Source organism: Columba livia, chromosome Z (assembly GCF_036013475.1).
Source record: "Columba livia isolate bColLiv1 breed racing homer chromosome Z, bColLiv1.pat.W.v2, whole genome shotgun sequence".
NCBI lineage: Eukaryota > Metazoa > Chordata > Aves > Columbiformes > Columbidae > Columba > Columba livia.
Genome location: NC_088642.1, coordinates 8,781,470 through 8,797,018, shown reverse-complemented (window position 1 = coordinate 8,797,018; position 15,549 = coordinate 8,781,470). Strand labels below are relative to the sequence as shown.

At 53.5% G+C, this 15,549-nt stretch overlaps 1 protein-coding gene across 1 annotated transcript in view; it reads left to right on the top strand.

The window, feature by feature from the left end:
* Positions 1-4,996: 4,996 nt before the first annotated feature.
* The window catches only part of NOL6 (nucleolar protein 6), a 29,584-nt gene continuing 19,031 nt past the window's right edge, over positions 4,997-15,549 (top strand). Inside the window, exons 1-15 of the mRNA XM_065046957.1 lie at positions 4,997-5,067; positions 5,202-5,414; positions 6,833-6,949; positions 7,211-7,390; positions 9,551-9,719; positions 10,429-10,563; positions 10,688-10,851; positions 11,292-11,412; positions 11,713-11,771; positions 11,935-12,036; positions 12,565-12,680; positions 13,107-13,284; positions 13,621-13,743; positions 13,903-14,051; positions 14,506-14,581. Coding sequence (XP_064903029.1) covers positions 5,062-5,067; positions 5,202-5,414; positions 6,833-6,949; positions 7,211-7,390; positions 9,551-9,719; positions 10,429-10,563; positions 10,688-10,851; positions 11,292-11,412; positions 11,713-11,771; positions 11,935-12,036; positions 12,565-12,680; positions 13,107-13,284; positions 13,621-13,743; positions 13,903-14,051; positions 14,506-14,581 — 1,908 coding nt within the window. The 5' untranslated portion in view covers positions 4,997-5,061. The remainder of the gene's footprint in view (positions 5,068-5,201; positions 5,415-6,832; positions 6,950-7,210; positions 7,391-9,550; positions 9,720-10,428; positions 10,564-10,687; positions 10,852-11,291; positions 11,413-11,712; positions 11,772-11,934; positions 12,037-12,564; positions 12,681-13,106; positions 13,285-13,620; positions 13,744-13,902; positions 14,052-14,505; positions 14,582-15,549) is intronic.

Below are 15,549 nucleotides of genomic sequence, written 5' to 3'. Positions count from 1 at the left end.
CCTAGCCCACCCCAGCATCCCCAGGTCCCCCTAGCCTGCCCTGGCACCCCCAGATCCTCGGGACTCCCTGGCTCCAGCAGAGCTGGCACCTTCTTGCTGTGGTTGTGTGTGCATGAGTGCACGTGTCTGCAGGTTCATATGTACGTGCATGCCTGAATGTATGTGTGTGTTTGTGTGTGCATGTGTATATGTGTAAGTGCTTGCATGTGTGTGAGCATGTGACTGTGTATGTATGCATACAGGCATATGTTTGTGCATGTGCACGTACATATGTGTGTATGTGTAGAAATGTGTAGAGGGTGTGTGCATATGTATGCGTTCCTATATATGTGTATATAAGTCTACGTGTGTATCTACAGGTGTGTGTGTGTTTACGTGTGCACATATGTGGACACGTGTGTCTAGAGGTATTTGTGTGTGGTGAGGTGTGCAGATGTATGTGTATATACTTGTTTGTGTGTGCATATATGCGCACATATCTGTGTGCGTTTGCAGGAGCACATATCCCATCCTGGAGGCTATGGCATGAGGGCTTTCCCCTGGAGACGGGGAATGCAGGGTGCTGGGTGGTGGCAGAAGGCCAGGGAGGTTCCAGGTGATGCCCCGTTATCCAGCCCTCCCCAGAGCCAGACCCTGAGCCCTCCCTGTCACCCCAGTTGGGCATTACACCCTGTCCTGGGTGGCAAAGGGGGGTTGCTGAGGGGTTTGCACAATGGGCACCCCAACAACCCACCCTGGACCTGACATTTATCCCCCAAGTGACCACGTCCCTTCTGTGCAGCACAGGGATGTGACCTTGGCCAGAGATGACCAAACTGGTTTTCCCAGCCTTAAAAGAATATTGCACAGGGCTATAATTACCCTCACCTTAAATAAGAGCGGAGTCAACCCAACACCGCAGGTATGCCTGCAGCACCCCGAGGTGTCAGGCAGTGAATCACGTCTTGGGAAGCAGCGCGTCACAGCGGGGATGGGCCACGGTGAACTGGGAATGGGGGAGAGGAATGGAGCTGGGACACAGGGGTCCTGGTCCCGTTGGGGGCAAGAGGGAAGGGGGAGGAACGGTCAAGGAGCTGTTTCTTTTGGGAACATGGAGGATAAATTCCTCCCAAATTAGGAGCTGATAATAATTCGTACTCGGCAGAGTCACTGGGGCTGTCCACAAGAATTACTTGTGAAACCAGCCGGGAGTTAAACACCTGCGCTAACTGGAAGTCAATTTTGGACGCAACTTTGGAATATGACGGTGTGTGAGGGAATATGTGCACTGACACGGATGGGTGAAAGGAGTTTGTCTCCCCAGCTCAGGTAACAAGGGTACGCCTGCAGAACCTGACCCAGGACACTGTGATGGAGGAAGAAGCAATCTGAAGGTTGCAATAGGCAAAAATCCTCCCTGGCATGCTCTGGAGAGGGCTGGGGGTGTTGCTGCCGCTGGCTGAGATTGAGGCCATGATGCAGCAACTGGGCAAGAGCTGCAATGAGCAGTAACAGGGACCAGAAGCCTCATCTCACACCTACAGCTGTCACCTGCATCCCCACCACAAAAGTTTGTGTGCAGGAAGTGTTCTCCGAATACAACAAAGGGTCAGTTCGGGTCTCAGGAGACTTTCCTTGGAAACCAGGAGCCAAACACCCACTTGCAGGAGTCCTGGTTCCCTGGCTGACACAGGCTGAGAAACCACTTCCAGCAGGTCTTCCTGCATGGAAGTTGTTAAATACTGAGTATGTGAGGGGCTCTTGGGCAACGACGCTGGCAATTGTGCCCAGCTAGGCAGCAGGTCAGGCGACACAGGGGCTGATACCAGCCTTTTCGGGAACAGAAATAATGCTGAGCCTTGAGCAGGAGCCCGGCATTTTCCAAGCAGAGATGCTGCACAGCAGCAGCCTGTGGATCCCAGCCCTGTGGGGTGAAAGCCAGGTGGCTGCCGGCACCATGGACGTGGCGTTGCTTTGCTTTCCCTCGCAGACACAGGGGTGAGAGTCTGCCCCGCTCTGCCACATGCCAGGTGCAGCAAAGACCTGCAGGGTGGGCAGAAAATCAGCTGCAAACAGACTCTGAACTCACAGCTTTTTTTTTTCTTCTTTGTTTTTTTTTTCCCCCTCCAAGACCCACCCTGCTTATTTTTCCTAAACCTTGCTCCTGCTTCCTGTAAGCACTGCTTGTGGGCTGGATTTGGCTTAGGGGTCTTGTGTGCACGACAGAGCTCAGCCCAGTTCATCTGGGGAGTTCTCTGAACTCCTACATTTACCTTCAGGATGAATATGTGATTTTCTACCCTCTGTCTTAACATGCCCACGCATTTGCTCTTGAAGAGATCCTGCTTATAGTGTTTCCACAGTGCAGGTAAAAACCGGAACCGAGGGCAGCCAGGGCTCAGGGAGAAGGATTTGGATCTGGCATGGAGATCATATTATGTTCTGGGTTGGAAGGGACTCGCGAGGATCATTGAGTCCAGCTCCTGTGCCTGCACAGGACAACCCCACAGTTCACACCATGTGTCTGAGGGTGTTGTCCTGTCTCTTCCTGAACACTGTCAGGCTTGGGGCTGTGACACCTCCCTGGGGAGCCCATTCCAGTGCTCCAACACCCTCTGGGTGAAGAACCTTTTCCGAATGTCCAACCTGAACCTCCCCTGGCACAACTTCCTGCCATTCTCTCGGGTTCTGTCATTGGCTACTAAAGAGAAGAGTTTGGCGCCTGCCCCTCCTCATCCCCTTGCGAGGAAGCTGTAGCCGCCATGAGGTCTCACCTGAGTCTCCTCTTCTCCATGCTGAACAAACAAAGTGACTTCAGCCACTCCTCATACTGCCTCCCCTTCAAACCCTTCACCAACTTCACAGCCCTTTTCTGGACACTCTAGCAGCTTTACATCTCTTTTACACTGTGGTGCCCAGAGCTGCACACAGTACTCCAGGTGAGATGACACACTCCAGGCTGGGATGCTATCCTAGAGCAGAGTCCTCCTCAAGAAGGTCAGTCCCACTGGGACTGACCACAACATCCCTGCTTCACAATGGTGCACAGCAAGGTGCGGAGAGGTGAATTAGACTTTTTACAGTTATGCAAAAGCCAGTCAAAGGGCTGGAAAGAGTCCTAAAATTATCTGTGTCCCAAACTGCTGGCTTCTCAGTCAGGGACACACATAGGGTGGGCTTTTAAACACCCTGACAACTCAAATCGGGTGAGGCCTGGAGCTTGGAGTTGCTCTGTAAAAGCACATATACGTACAGACATATATAAACGGGGTATTTCTCTCGCTCTGGCAGTCCACACGCAGCCTGCCTCCAGCCCGCTGCCGGTTTCAAGCCCCTCCGGTTGCTGGCCAGGCTGGGTCAGGCTGTGGCAGCTTTGCCTTGTGCTCTCTGCAGGTCACGCACGGGACGTCCATCCCGGTGAATCACTGAGCACCAGAGCCCAGCTCTGCGGCGTGTGGGCAGCTCCGTGCTGGCTCTGCCCAGGATCAGCCTGCCTGCTCTGGAAAATAAACCTCTTTTTTTTTCTGGGCACAGGGAACAGTTCTCTGTGTTCATTGTGCCTTGAAAATGTGAAATAACTCAGGGTCGTTCTACAATCCTCATGCGGCTTCACTGCTGAGCCACCGGAGAGGGGTGCACCTCCACTGGCTTTCCCCTGACACGACTGCTCTGGGCTGCTCAGGGTTGTGGAATGCAGGACACTGTGGAGTGCAGAGGTAGAACTGAACACTAGCTGCTGCCCCTTCAGAGCCTCAAGATTGAGTGTTACTCTCAGTTTACACCCGGTTTCAGCAAAGCCTGAGTCTGTTGCTTCATGCCATGGGTCTTAACAGGTTGCTGATGCAACAAGTTGCATTTCTTACCTCTGCACTTCGTGCATTGTTCTCCAAAGTGAGCGACACCTTCCAGGAGCTTCCACAAGCTCTGTGCTGTCCACCACGTCTCCAGCATCCCTAGTGTGATCTTCATCAGGATTTGCAACGGGAATGTTCTCCTGCAGGATATCTCCAGGCACCACCAGCTGGTCCATTCAGTGGTCACCTCCATCTGGCTCAGCGTCTTGGACCAAACACACAGGCAAAGAAAACCCCAGAATTCTGTCAATTGACACCAATTATTTGGGCCTGGGGGTTCTTACGTTAAAGAAGAGCCACTTGTTCTGAGACAGGAACAGGCTGCCCAGGGCAATGGTGGAGTCACCACCCCTGGAGGGGTTTAAAAGGCGTTCAGACGAGATTCTTCGGGACATGGTTTAGCGCTAGAGTGAGGTTGTGGTTGGACACGATTATCCTGAGGGTCTGTTCCAACTGAAATGATTCTATGATTTTCCAGTGCTGGTTCAGATATTTTATTTTTCCCTCTCTCTCGATATATATATTTTTAAAATATGATTTATTTATTTTTCCCCAGAATCCCATCCATTGTGCAAACCTCAGCTTGTTTTCCTGTGCGCTTACTTACATCTGGCAACTGCGTCACCGGCTGATGCCCCAGTCACCCATCTAACCTCACACACAAACAGCCCCAAATTTCCCTATGTCCAGAGCACAAACACACCAGGCTGAAAACCACAGCCCTGTGTGTTTATTAAACCTCACACACCTCATCCCCCTCCCTTATTCTAAGGTCCCTTTTGAACACGATGTGACAAGCGTGGCGCTGCTCACACCAGTAGGCACCGCAGGTGGGCACCGAGAACTCGAAACCACGCGGGGCTGCCCTGAGGACTGCAGTTTTGGGGTTAAAAATTGTGCGTTTGGCTTACAGCTCCCCCAACCCGCCACCCCCGTGCCCTCCCCTCAGCCACACTGCCGCCAAGCGCCGCAACCGCTGCAAAAGGCACAGCTCCCAGCACGACCCGCCGCAAAGCGAGGAAACACCCCCCGCCTCTTTCCGCTCAGGCGCGCTCGCCTCCGTGGGCGGCTCCGTGGGCGGGGCGGGAAGGCGGGGCGCAAGCCAGCGCGACCAATAGAAACCCTGCGCCGGTACGTGCGGCCAATGGGGAGCGGCGCTCCGCGGCGGGCGGGGTGAGTGGCGCTGCACGTGGTGGCGGTGCCCACGCGCGCGGGTGAGGCGGCGGCCATGGCGGTAAGGAAGCGGCGGGGCCGGGCCGGGCCGGGGTCCTGGGGGCCCCTGCGGCGGATCCGGGACGGGGGTCCCGGGGGCCCCTGCGGCGGGTCCCGCCGGGCTCCGGGCCGAACCGAGCTGTGTTCTCCTCGCAGGGCTCTCCGGAGGCGGCGGAGGAGGAGGCGGCGGCGCAGGAGGCGGCGGCGCAGGGCCGTGCGGCGCGGAGCGGGAAGAGGGCCGCCCCGGCCGGGGACCTGCAGCCGGCCAAGCTGAGCCGGGCCGAGCTCTACAGACCGCCCACCAGCGAGGAGCTGAGCCAGCTGAAGGAGACGGAGGATCTCTTCCACTCCAGCCTGCTCCGCCTGCAGGTCAGCCGGGAGGGCCGGGGGGCTGGGCTGGGCCTGGGGGAGGCCGGAGCGCGGCGGGATCCCGGGCACGGAGCTCCCGGGAGGCGCCTGCGGAACAGACCGCGGGCCCTGAGCGCCCCGGTGATCCCGGGCGGCGGCTGCTCCTCTCCAGGAGCTGTCACAGGACCGGGGCAGAGTCATGGCGTCGTTTTGGTTGGAAAAGACCTGCAAGATCATCGAGGCCAACCACTAACCCAACAGTGACACTAAAGCCTGTCCCTAAGAACCTCATCTATGCACTTTTTAAACCCTTCCAAGGATGGTGACTCCACTCTTGCCCTGGGCAGCCTGTTCCAATGCCTGACTATCTGTGAATTTTTCCTAATATCCAATATAAACTTCCTTTGGCACAACTTGAGGCCATTTTCTCTTGTCCTATCACTTGTTACCTGGGAGTAACCCTCTCCATGCTACAACCTCCTTTCAGGTAGTTGCAGACAGTGATAAGGTTTCCCCTCAGCCTCCTTTTCTCTAGGATAAACAGCCCCAGTTTCCTCAGCTGCTCCTCATCACACTTGTGCTCCAGATCCCTCACCAGCTCCGTTGCTCTTCTCTGAACTCTCTCCAGCACCTCAATGTCTTTCTTGTAGAGAGGGGCCCAACACTGAACCATTGGGCACAGAAGGCACAACCCGTACGAGGCACTCAGTGTATTACTGGTATTTCCGCTGTAATTCTTATTACCATCCAGTGTCAGGCTCTGTGCCTCTCTTACACTACTAGAATTGAACCCCTCCAACTGCAGCATGGTGGGAGCGTGGCCATTACGTCCCTCACTGTGTTGGTTTATTGCTTACCTGGGTGAAAAAGTAACATCAACAGGTGCACCTGGCTTCTGTCTTTGACCAGCTTCTGGATGGGACAGGAGAGTTTATTCATGTCTTGGGAAAGCAAACTGTCTGTATTAGGGGGAGGTCTGGCTGTTGGCTAGATGACTTCTTGTGGTTGTAATGTTGGTGAATTTTTGAGGAGTGGCTTTGATCTCCTGAAGATCTGCTGGGTTTGGTGGCAGAATCTCTAGGGTCTGCAAGGTCATTTTCTGGGGCTGATGCTTTGTCATATTGAAAATGTTCCTGACAGCAAAGCCTACATGAATCACTCCACTTTTTTTGTGACTGAATGTCACGCAGAAGCTGGTGAGATGGAGCTGATTTCCATCCAGCGCATCACAGGAGATGGCAGGAGCTGTGTTATCCTTCTGGCCATGGGTTGACTGGACTCTCAGCTCTGGGCATGGATTGTGGAAATGCTTAGATGTGTTCTCCAGCTCACCTGCTGCCTTCTTCACCAGGCTCATGGTGCGTGCTGGAGAACAAGGTAAAGGGCAGGAGTGATTCCAGTATGGCAGCTGACTTTCAAGGTCCCCTTTTCCCTTACAGATTGAAGAGCTTCTGAAGGAGGTGACACTGAAGGAGACAAAGAAGAAGAAGATTGATGCCTTCCTCCATGAAATTAGCAGCCTGCTGAGCGCTATCCCAGAGACCCCAGAAACGGAAGTATGTCCCAGAGGGATGGAGGAGATAGTGTGACCCTGTATAGAGCAGGTTTTGCTCTTGCTGTAGGGGCAGAGGTCCCTGTGGAGTGTGTCCTTTAGGGACTAAAAAAAATATTACCTTACTTCATGTTGGAGGGGAGAGGGGAATACTCCATCTCTAAGCCCTGGGTACGGGTGCCTGCAGTTGTGTGGTGAGAGGGGTCTTGGTTCTTGCACCTGTTGGTGATGTTTGGTGTGTTTCACATGTTCTGTCTGTCCACAGCTCACTGACCAGACCTGGCTCCCCAAGGGTGTGAAGGTCCCATTCCTGCAGGTGCCATTCAGCGTGAAGGGGAGGTTCCGCTTCCTGCCCCCAGCTGAGCTGAAGGTGGTGGGCAGTTACCTGCTGGGCACCTGCATAAAGCCAGAGATCAATGTGGACGTGGCGGTGACCATGCCGCGGGTGAGTCTGGCTTCCAAGTGGCTTGGAGCCTGGCTGAGCTCTGTCCCTTCTGTGCCCTGCCCTGTGCTCTCCAATCCTGAGTGAAGTTGCAGCATCTGGACATGCGGTGTGGTGACTCCATGAAGAGCTGGGGAGTACTCTGTCACCACTGAAAGTTTTTGGCTGCTTTGATTTTAGTTACTCTTGAGCATCTTCCTTCCCTCTGCCTGGGCTGAACCTCTTCCACATTGCCAAGGAGATAGATACTGTACAGCTTTTTGCCCCATTGCACTTCTGCCCCAGCTCCCAAGTCTGTGTTGCAGGGGGGTGATATTGCACAGAATCACAGAATGTTTGGAGTTGGAAGGGACCTCTGGAGATCATCCAGTCCAACCCATCTGCTAAAGCAGGTTCACCAGAGCAGATCACACAGGAAGGTGTTCAGGAGAGTTTTGAATGTCCACAGAGAAGGAGACTGCGCAGCCTCTCTGGGCAGCCTGTTCCAGTGTCTGTCACCCTCAAAGTAAAGAAGATTCTCCGCATATTCAGATGGAACCTCCTGTGCTTCAGTCTGTGCCCATTGCCCCTCATCCTATTATTGTGCACCACTGAAAGAGTCTGGTCCTATCGTCTTGACAACCACCATTGAGATTATATATATTATTCAATATATTCATTAACGATTTAGACGAGGGAATTGAGTGTAGTATCAGCAAGTTTGCTGATGACACTAAGCTGGGAGGAGTGGCTGACACGCCAGAAGGTGGTGCTGCCATCCAGAGACCTGGACAGGCTGGAGAGTTGGGCGGGGAATAACCTAATGAAATTTAACAAGGGAAAGTGTAGAGTCCTGCATCTGGGCAGGAACAACCCCAGGTTCCAGTATAGGTTGAGAAATTACATATTAGAGAGCAGTGTAGGGGAAATGGACCTGGGGGTCCTGGTGGACAACAGGATGACCATGAGCCAGCACTGTGCCCTTGTGGCCAGGAAGGCCAATGGCATCCTGGGGTGTATTACAAGGGGGGTGGTTAGTAGATTGAGAGAGGTCCTCCTTTCCCTCTACTCCACCCTGGTGAGACCACATCTGAAATATTGTGTCCAGTTCTGGGCCCCTCAGTTCCAGAAGGACAGGGAACTGCTGGAGAGAGTCCAGCGTAGGGGCAACGAAGACGAAGGGAGTGGAGCATCTCCCTTATGAAGAAAGGCTGAGGGAGCTGGGTCTCTTTAGTTTGGAGAAGAGGAGACTGAGGGGTGACCTTATTAATGCTTATAAATGTATAAAGGGTGGGTGCCACGAGGATGGAGCCAGGCTCTTCTCGGTGGCAAACAATGATAGGACAAGGGGTAATGGGATCAAGCTGGAACACAAGAGGTTCCACTTAAATCTGAGAAGAAACTTCTTCTCAGAGAGGGTGACAGACACTGGAACAGGCTGCCCAGGGAGGTTGTGGAGTCTCCTTCTCTGGAGACGTTCAAAACGCGCCTGGACATGTTTCTGTGTGACCTCATCTAGGCGTTCCTGCTCCAGCAGGGGGATTGGACTAGATGATCTTTTGATGTCCCTTCCAATCCCTAACATACTGTGATACTGTGAATACCTCTCAGCCTTCTCCAGGCTGAACAGACCCAGCTGTCTCAGTCTCTGCTCATAAGAAAGTTGCTTCAGACTCCTCATCATCTTTGTAGCCTGCCGCTGGACTCCCAGCAGTAATTCAGTAATCCCTTCTCAAATTGGGAGCCCAGAACTGGACACAGAATTCCAGATGCAGCCTCACCAGGGCAGAATAGAGGGGGAAGACAACCTCCCTTGATCTGCTGTCCACACTCTTCTTAATGCACCTCAGGTACCATTTGGCTTCTTGGCCACAAGGGCACGTTGTTGACTCATTTGCAGGCTTTTACCTCTCTAGAGCTCCCTCTGTTTGCTGCCCAGACTTGTTCAAGTGGGGTGTGAGACAAAGTGATGCACTGTTTAGCTGTATGGCTCTGCTCTGTCTCCTGTGATCCTGGAGCCTGGTGAGCCAGCAGCAAAGTAGAGCTCCTGACTGACTTGGAGCTCCCTGGGGCTTCAGCTGCATGTTGGAGATGGGGCTGCCTGTGGGGCTGGGGTGAGCGATGGGTGCTTTACTGGCCTCTGCAGGCATGCGAAATGAGTTTACCCCATCCCTCTCTTCCCAGGAAATCTTTCAAGACAAAGATAATCTGAACCAGCGCTACCACCGGAAGAGAGCTCTCTACCTGGCCCACATTGCCCAGCACTTCTCCAAGGAGAAGCTCTTTGGCAGTGTGAAGTTTGCCTATATGAACAGCAACCATCTCAAACCCATCCTGCTCCTGAGGCCTCAAGGTAGCACTTGAGCCTTGGCTCTGGTGGGGACTGTGAGTGGGGGTTGACGTTAGGTGGAGGATGGTGATGGTGGTCTCATACCATGTGACAGCCCCTTTGGAGAGGGGTCAGTCTGGGGCTGTTGTCACAACTGGTGATAAATTTTGGAGTTTTGATGTTCCCAGTTCTCCTTTGCCTCCACACAGAGCCTAGTCCTCAAAGTCTCTTTCCCTTCTCATCCTCTTCTGTAGTATGACTGGATTCCCCAGCCTTGGCCCAGGGAGTAAAGTAGACCCTACGAAAACATGTCTGTGTCTAGCGATGTCCTCTCTGATTTCCCCATCCCTGCTCCTTGCCATCTCTGGCCTTTCCCAGGCAGCTGCTCACAATATGGCTCTTCTTGGAGATGACAGGGAGTGCATGGGCTGCCGGGTGCTGCTGGTTTCCGCAGACCCCAGGTGATAGCGGGTTTGAGGCTGGGACAGGCGGTGGCAAGGCCAGGGTGGACAGGAAGGTGCTGGTGTACCAGGCTGGCCAGTGGGGATGAAGATGGGACTTGGACATGAATAACGTGACCTTGGGGTTATTGTTGGCTGTGGGATATGGTCACTCTCTGCTCTGAGATGATTTCCACTGCTGCTGAGTTTTGTTGGGAAGGAGCTTTTTCCTCTAACCAAGCTGGGGATGCTCCCTGTTTTCCTCCTGCATATCTGTTCCTTGGTGCTTACAGGCAAGGATGAGAAGATGGTCACTGTCCGACTTCATGCCTGTCCTGCCCCGGGTCTCTTCAAACCCAGCCGCTTCTACCCCAGTAAGAACAATGTCCGGATGGCTTGGTTCATGGAGCAGAGCACCCCCAAAGAAGGTAGGCCCTGAGGGAGCAGGGTGCTGCTCAGTTCAGCCAGAGGCTGCACCCAGTTTGCTGCAGCTGTTTTGTGTAAACAGCAGGTTTGTGGTTGGGTCCAACATGCTGTCATCTCCCTGCACAGGAGCCGCTGAGCCCCCGACCCCTCACTACAACAACTCCATCCTTTGCGACACAGTTCTGCTCTCCCACCTGCACTTCTTGTCTAGTGCAGCCACTGACTTCCCAGGCATGAAGGATGGCCTGGCCCTTCTCAAAGTTTGGCTGAACCAGCGGCAACTCAGCAAGGTATGTCCCGTGCCAGGGGACAGGGCAGGCTCTGCTTGCCTGGCTGACCTTCCTTAGGCCTGCTCTCCCTTCTAGGGGTGAAAAGGTGGTGTTTTGGTCCTGGTGGGTGGGCTGGTGGGCTTGTGACTTTGATCTGTGTTAGGTGTCAAGGGATTCCAGTCTGCGCTGTGAGTTGCAATGAGTCTGTGTGTACTGGGATGGTTCTTCTTTGAGATCCTGGGAATGATGTAGTGGGTGGGGAATTCATTCAATTTCTCAAAGAACTTTCAGTTGTTACCTTTCTGCAAGGGGATCAATATCTCTGCTTGTCATATAGGGCTTCACCTTCATGTCTTCCTGCTGGGGTTGGGGCTTGGTGGCTGAAGCAGCTACGTGGGGTGGGCTCTGGGGCTTTTGGTGCCTTGTTGAGCTCTTTTTGACTCAGCCCTTTGTTTTCACAGGGTTTGGGGTGCTTCAGTGGCTTCTTGGTCTCCATGCTTGTTGGCTACCTGCTGATGAAACGCAAGATTGTTAAGATGATGAGTGGGTATCAGGTGCTGAGAAGCACCCTGCAGTTCCTGGGTGAGTTTCCAGGTGTCAGCAGTCTCTGTGTGAAGCCTGAAAATGGCAGAGAGAAGGGGGAATTGTGGCTTTTCTCCCTTTGATGCTGAGTGGGGTGGGGTGGACAGAAAGGGATGAGAAGGCAGAGGAGGGCTGGATGGAGCAGCTTGCAGAGAGGTGGGTAGTGTTGGAGGCCAGCATCATGCTGTAGCACTGTTTATGTTGTGAGACCACAGTGGTATTGGTGTGTAGCTGTACCACCCTCACCAGAGAAGGACATGTGGATGGTGGTGTGACTTGTTCCTTCCTGTCTGCCCACAGCCACCACTGACCTGAGCGTGACGGGGATCAGCTTGGTGAAGGATGCAGATGTCTCTCTGGTGAGCAACGCTCCTGGGGTGCTTGTGCCTGTGTCTGGCTGTGCTGCTAGTGCTCCCCAGGCAGGGTTGTGCTTGTTACAGGGATGTCGGATGGCAAGGAGGTGGTGTTACTCTGGTGTTTCTGCTGCACTGTGACTCTGAGGACTGTTATTTGCTCTTCCAGCCTGTCCTGGATGATTTCCACCAGGCGTTTGAAGTGGTCTTTGTGGATCCCTCTGGGCTGGTGAACCTCTGTGCTGATATGACTGCCAGCAAATACCACCAGGTACTGGGCAGGTTGTGGTGGCTTCTTGAGATGCCATCTTGGGAGCAAGCTGAGCCAGGCAGAGGGTGGTTAGGACTCTTGGAGAAGGATGTTAGACATGGGGGAGGGGTTCAGTGTTGCTTTCTAGGCTTTTAACATTCATCTCCAGCTCTGAAGGTTGGAAGTTAATTTTAAGACTTGGATGTAGTGCTGCCTTACCTGTCTCGTTTGAATGGTGGAGGAAAGTTGTTTTCCTGGGCACTTTTAAGTGAAGCCAAGCAGCTGTTCAGCAGAAATAACTATTTTGGAGCAGAAAAAAAGTGTCTTCGTGGCAGGGATATCCAGGAGGGACTGTCTGGCCAGCAGTGATAGCTGTTAGTGATTTGGTTTCATGCTGAGAACAGGCTGACTGGGATCAGGGTCTGCTGGTGAGCATGGAGCTGGGCTGTCTGTGGTTGATGGAGGAGCATCGGTGACCACTGTTGGAGGGATTTACTTTCCTTTTCCCCTCTCATGTATGCTCTTGCTCTGTATTGTCGCTTTACTCAGGTCCAGTTTGAAGCCAAGCGCTCCATGGAAATTTTGGATGATCGAATGGTGGACGGCTTTCAGGCACTGCTCATGACCACGAAGCCCATGCTCAGAACCTTTGACCATGTCTTCTAGTGAGTTTTGCTGTGCTGGTGGGGTGATGCTGAGGGGCCTGTTCAGATGGTAGCGAGCTGCTTCTGGCTTTGGACTGGAGCAGATTCAGATCTGCTTGGGAGGAGGTGGCCCGGACAGCTCTCAGACAGACACTGGTGCTTCTTGCATTTGGCCATTCTGCTTTTACTGTCTAGATAGCTTCCCAGGAGGAGGGGGGGGAATTCTTTGGTTTTTGGGAATGATGAATGTCCCAAGAACCACCATCTCCTGTGGTGGATCCTGATATTCCAAAGTGCAGTGTTTCTTCTCGTAGCCCCAATCCTGGGCCAGGACCCTCTTCTCCCCACTTTATCTATCCTCTAGCATCTCTCTCAGAAAGGGTTTGGTGGCAGAGATGGGTGGCCGGCTTCTCTCCTTGGTGACCAGCTTCTGTCCTCCTCCTGTAGCCTGAAGCATGTCTCCAAGCTGCAGGGTGCCTGCAAGAAGATGCAGCTGCTGAACGAGCTGATGGATCGGGGTGGGAACTACGTGGCCGCAGCCCTTCCCTTCATTGTCTCGCTGCTGACACGTGGCCTGTCTGGGAGAGCACTGCTTGTAGCTCATTCCTTGCCCCAGATCCCTGAGGTAACGTGGCTCAGCAATGACACTGTGTCTGTTGCAGCATGTGGTGTCTTATATGTCCCTTGTGGTGCTGCTGGGCACAGGGAGGGCATCTCTGCTGGCTGGGGCAGAAAACAGGCCTGACCCTTTTGTGGGGAATGAAGGACTTGAGGTTCTGCATGCTGGGGTGTGGGGTGCAGCTGGGAGACTTGGTCTGGGGAGAATTTGTGGCCCAGCAAGGGCTTTCCCTGGCTGTGCTTGCCCAGGACCCAAGAGCTTGTAGCTGGAGGTTTGTCTAGCAGCCTGATATCCCAGAAGCCTCATTTCTCTTTTTGATTCATGTTCCCCATTTTCCCACAGTGGCCGATTGACACTGAGCCCCCAAAACACAAGGATGTCGGGCCCCTGACGTTTGGGCTTCTGTTTGTCCCTGAGTTTGCTGCCAGTGTGCTGGAGAAGGGACCGCAAGCAGATCTCCCTGAGGTGAGGGTTGCACTGCTTATGCTGAGTGGTGTGTAGCAGAGCTGCTGTTGTGCTGTGATTGTGGATGGCTGTGGGGCTGGCTGGTGGTTGTGGAAATGGTTTGGCCAGTCCCAGTGGTGACCTGTGTCCCTGACCTGGCTTGGCCAATGTCCCTTGCAGGCCCAGGACTTCCGGACCTTCTGGGGGGAGAAGTCAGAGCTGCGGCGGTTCCAGGATGGCAGCATCTGCGAAGCAGTGGTATGGGAGGCTGACACTGTTTGCCAGAAACGCCTCATTCCTGAGCAGATCGTCAGGCACCTCCTGAAACTGTAAGTTGTACCGAACGGCCGCTGAGGCTGCAGCTGTGTGTGGTCATTGCTGCTCTCCTGGCTTGTGCCATGTCCCTGGAAAAAATATTGTCAGCTTTGTGCTTCAGAGGACATTGTGGTTTGTTTTGGCTTTGAAATCTGTAAGTCATTTCAGTTCAGTTGTGGTCCTGATGCTGCAAGGTGCCTCTCAAAAGAAGGTGGGGAGGGCAAGGACATGGTGCTGTAGCTTCTGCTGATGGCAGTGCTAAGGGCAAGGAGGCAGCATGGTTCTGCCCTTACGTACAGGTGGGATGTTGGGACACTCGTTGGTGGAACTGGAATAAAAGCCTTGCAGGATGCTTTGTGAAGTCCTCTGGGACCCTGTAGTGGTTCACAAGGTTGGGTCTCCCTATGACATTGGAAAGCCTCCAATGCAGTTTAGACCTCTGATCCTCTGTTGTCTTCTTCCACATAGCCACATGGACGTTCCTGAATCCTCCATCTGCTACACTGGGGCCCTGCTGGAGTCCGTGATCAGGCCTGGGCGAGAGGTACAGTTGTTCCCCCAGTGTGGCTGGGTTTTTCTGGGAAGAGAGGTATGGGAAGGGCTGAGAGAAGGTCATTTTGGCATTGTAGCCCTGAGGCAGCTAGGTGGTTCCCAAGAGAAGGAAGCAAGGGTAAGGAAAATGCTTGCCGGTGAGCTCTTGGATGGGCAGCATGGTGTTCTGCTTGGATCTTCTGGGCCTTTTTGTGCCAACCAAGGCATAGCTGCAAAAGTCCTCTTGCTCTGGTAGCCCGCCCATTTTCTCCAGGAGGCGTCTGACTGGCCTCCTCTTTCTGCTTCTGTCCAGTATGTCCACACTGTCTGAGGATATATCACTGTCCCACTGTGCTCCTTTGGCTGCACCTTTCAGGTGCTGCATCCTTCAGGTCTTGGGCCAGACACTCTCGTGCCTTCATCCCATAGGCCCACCTGGGAAACCCAGAAGGGCCTTTCCTGACATGCTGCGAAGTGCAAGATCATGCCCACTGACCCCTCCCTAGTGTTGCCTATCTATCTGAAAGAAAAAGATGTGTCCTGAAGGCTGGAAAACATCCCCCTCCCTACTTCTGCTCTCCAGCTTGTAAAATTAAAGCCTGGAAATGAGACGTGGCACTTTGGCACCGCTTTGCTGGTCTTTCATGAAAGCAGCTCTTTAGCTGGTTGTTGGATGGAGAAAGAAATTGTTGCCTTTCTCCTTTTTAAGAGCAAAGGGGACCAAATCTGACTGAAAGTCTCCTGTGCCAGGACCAGTTGTGGTCTGGACAGAGCCACACGTCAGGTTTGGAATTAGATAGTTGTTTGTACAGCCTGCTGTGTGGTGAGGCAGCAAAATCTGTGTGTGCCATGTCCCTGCAAGCTAGCCGGGAGTGAGCAGGGTGGATGAACCCCATGCTGAGAGGGGATGCGCTTTCCCACAGTCGGAGGGGCATTTAAGAGTCTGACTGTTGCCAATCCTTGACATATGAAGGAGAAACT